Below are 1,867 nucleotides of genomic sequence, written 5' to 3'. Positions count from 1 at the left end.
GTCCTCTTACTTTGTAGTCTTTTTTATTTACTTTGTTTAATCTTGCAAACCTACTTGTATGTCGTAATATTTTCAAAATTATAATTTTACTCTTAAGTGCTCTAATTTTTTCTATTTAACCTTATTTAGCATCAAAATTTTATCCGATTGATCATAATATTTTTCTATGACCCAATTATCTTTAATATTTTTATTAAATACCAATTATACTCCTAAAGGCCTAAAATACCTCTGTGATCCACTACAAAGATTTACGCCGTCAAGAAGAGTTACCCATTGATAGTATTACTAATGACTAGTTCTTCTTTCTTCCTCTTCTTCTTCTTCTACCTAATAATTTAAAAACTCTTCTCTTCTATTTGTGCAGCATTGGAGCTTCTTCATTTCAGACCGAGCAAAGTTGATCAACTACAAAGATTGATCCACTACAAAGATTTACGCCATCAAGAAGAGTTACCCATTGATAGTAACTGCGACCCACTGACAGCCTGCACAATGCACACATCATCATCTTATTAGTTTATTGTTCATCAACATGCACCAAATAAAAAGAAACAAATAAATAAAAAAAAATACCATAAGCGTAGAAGATCAAGTATTTCTAGCCTTTTTTTTAGTTGTTCTTCTTTATGATTATCACAGGTTGTATGAACGCAAGAACAACGAGTGGCATAGCAAACAATCCCTACAGCAAAGCATTCGCATATTTTGGAGTTGTCAAAGACTGAAAAAATACACTAACAAAAAAATCGTTTTTTGAACCAGCCACCTTCCTGATTTTCACACCTTGTAGCAGAGCAATGGTAGTTTTCAGCACAGAGTCTCCTTCCCCTCTTACAGGACAGACCTTCATGCATGTAGACTTACTACACTCACAGCCTCATGTGCTGCCTCTATCGCCTCTTCCACTACCTCTTTCATCCCCTCCGCTACCTCCTGCTCCGCCACCTCCGCTAGCTACTGAGGAGTTTAAAAGATGAGAAATACATTAACTTGACACCTTGAGATTTTGATTTGGATTTGGTATCTTCTCATCTTATGTTCTCTCACTTAGTTCTCCCCGAAGTCTTTCCAGTGTTCGAGAGCTCCCCACGGTAGCTCAACAAGTGGTATCTGAGCCGATGGTTAATCGATCTGGTAGTTTAAGGAGTATTCAAAGTGAAACATCGAAAGTCTTCACGGCAAAGGTGATCCGGACGACGTGTCCCGTGGTGTGGTGCAGCGGTGTGAGGGACAGATACTCATATGTGGTGGAGAGGGGGAGATTGTTAAGTAGCAAGTATGAAGAGTATAAAAATTAGTCCCACATTAAAAAAAACAAGAAAGAGTGAGGAGTTTATAAGATGAGAGACCTATTAACTTAACACTTTAAGGTTTTGAGTTGGATGTGGTGTCTTCTCATCTTATGTTCTTTTATTTGATTTCTCCTCGAAATTTTTCTCACTGGGACATGGGCATAGGTGAAGAACATTTTCTCCTTCAGTACCATAGAATTGTCCTCATTTAAAAGCATTGTGAGGTGAGAATTTTTTCTTTTCATGTTATTCAATACAATAAGTTACCGTCCCTAAAGTTTTGTGTATGACATGGCACATCTAAATCAAACACTAAAATTAATTATTAATGCTTAAGTTAATTGCCGCTAGGATATAATTGAATGAAAATTGTGATTGTTATGATTAATTAATCTTGATTTATGAATTGTAATTGTTGTTGAATAATATAAATGCATATGTGTGAATTAAATTTGAGTACGAGGATGTGGTTTTGCTTGTTATAATGAAAATTGATGTATATATTTGACTAGAGGCCGCAATGAAGTGAGAAATTCCCCACCTGGTAAGTCTTTTTTAGATTTGTTTAAATT

General features: G+C 35.6%; 1 protein-coding gene across 1 annotated transcript in view; it reads right to left on the bottom strand.

The window, feature by feature from the left end:
- The window catches only part of LOC107606779, a 7,908-nt gene continuing 6,484 nt past the window's right edge, over positions 444–1,867 (bottom strand). Inside the window, exons 2-3 of the mRNA XM_016308798.2 lie at positions 868–957; positions 444–488 (exon numbers count right to left, since the gene is read on the bottom strand). Of these exons, the coding sequence (XP_016164284.1) occupies positions 444–488; positions 868–957 (135 nt within the window). The remainder of the gene's footprint in view (positions 489–867; positions 958–1,867) is intronic.

This window comes from Arachis ipaensis, chromosome B07 (assembly GCF_000816755.2).
Source record: "Arachis ipaensis cultivar K30076 chromosome B07, Araip1.1, whole genome shotgun sequence".
In the NCBI taxonomy this organism is placed as follows: domain Eukaryota; kingdom Viridiplantae; phylum Streptophyta; class Magnoliopsida; order Fabales; family Fabaceae; genus Arachis; species Arachis ipaensis.
This window is presented reverse-complemented; position numbering and strand designations above follow the sequence as displayed.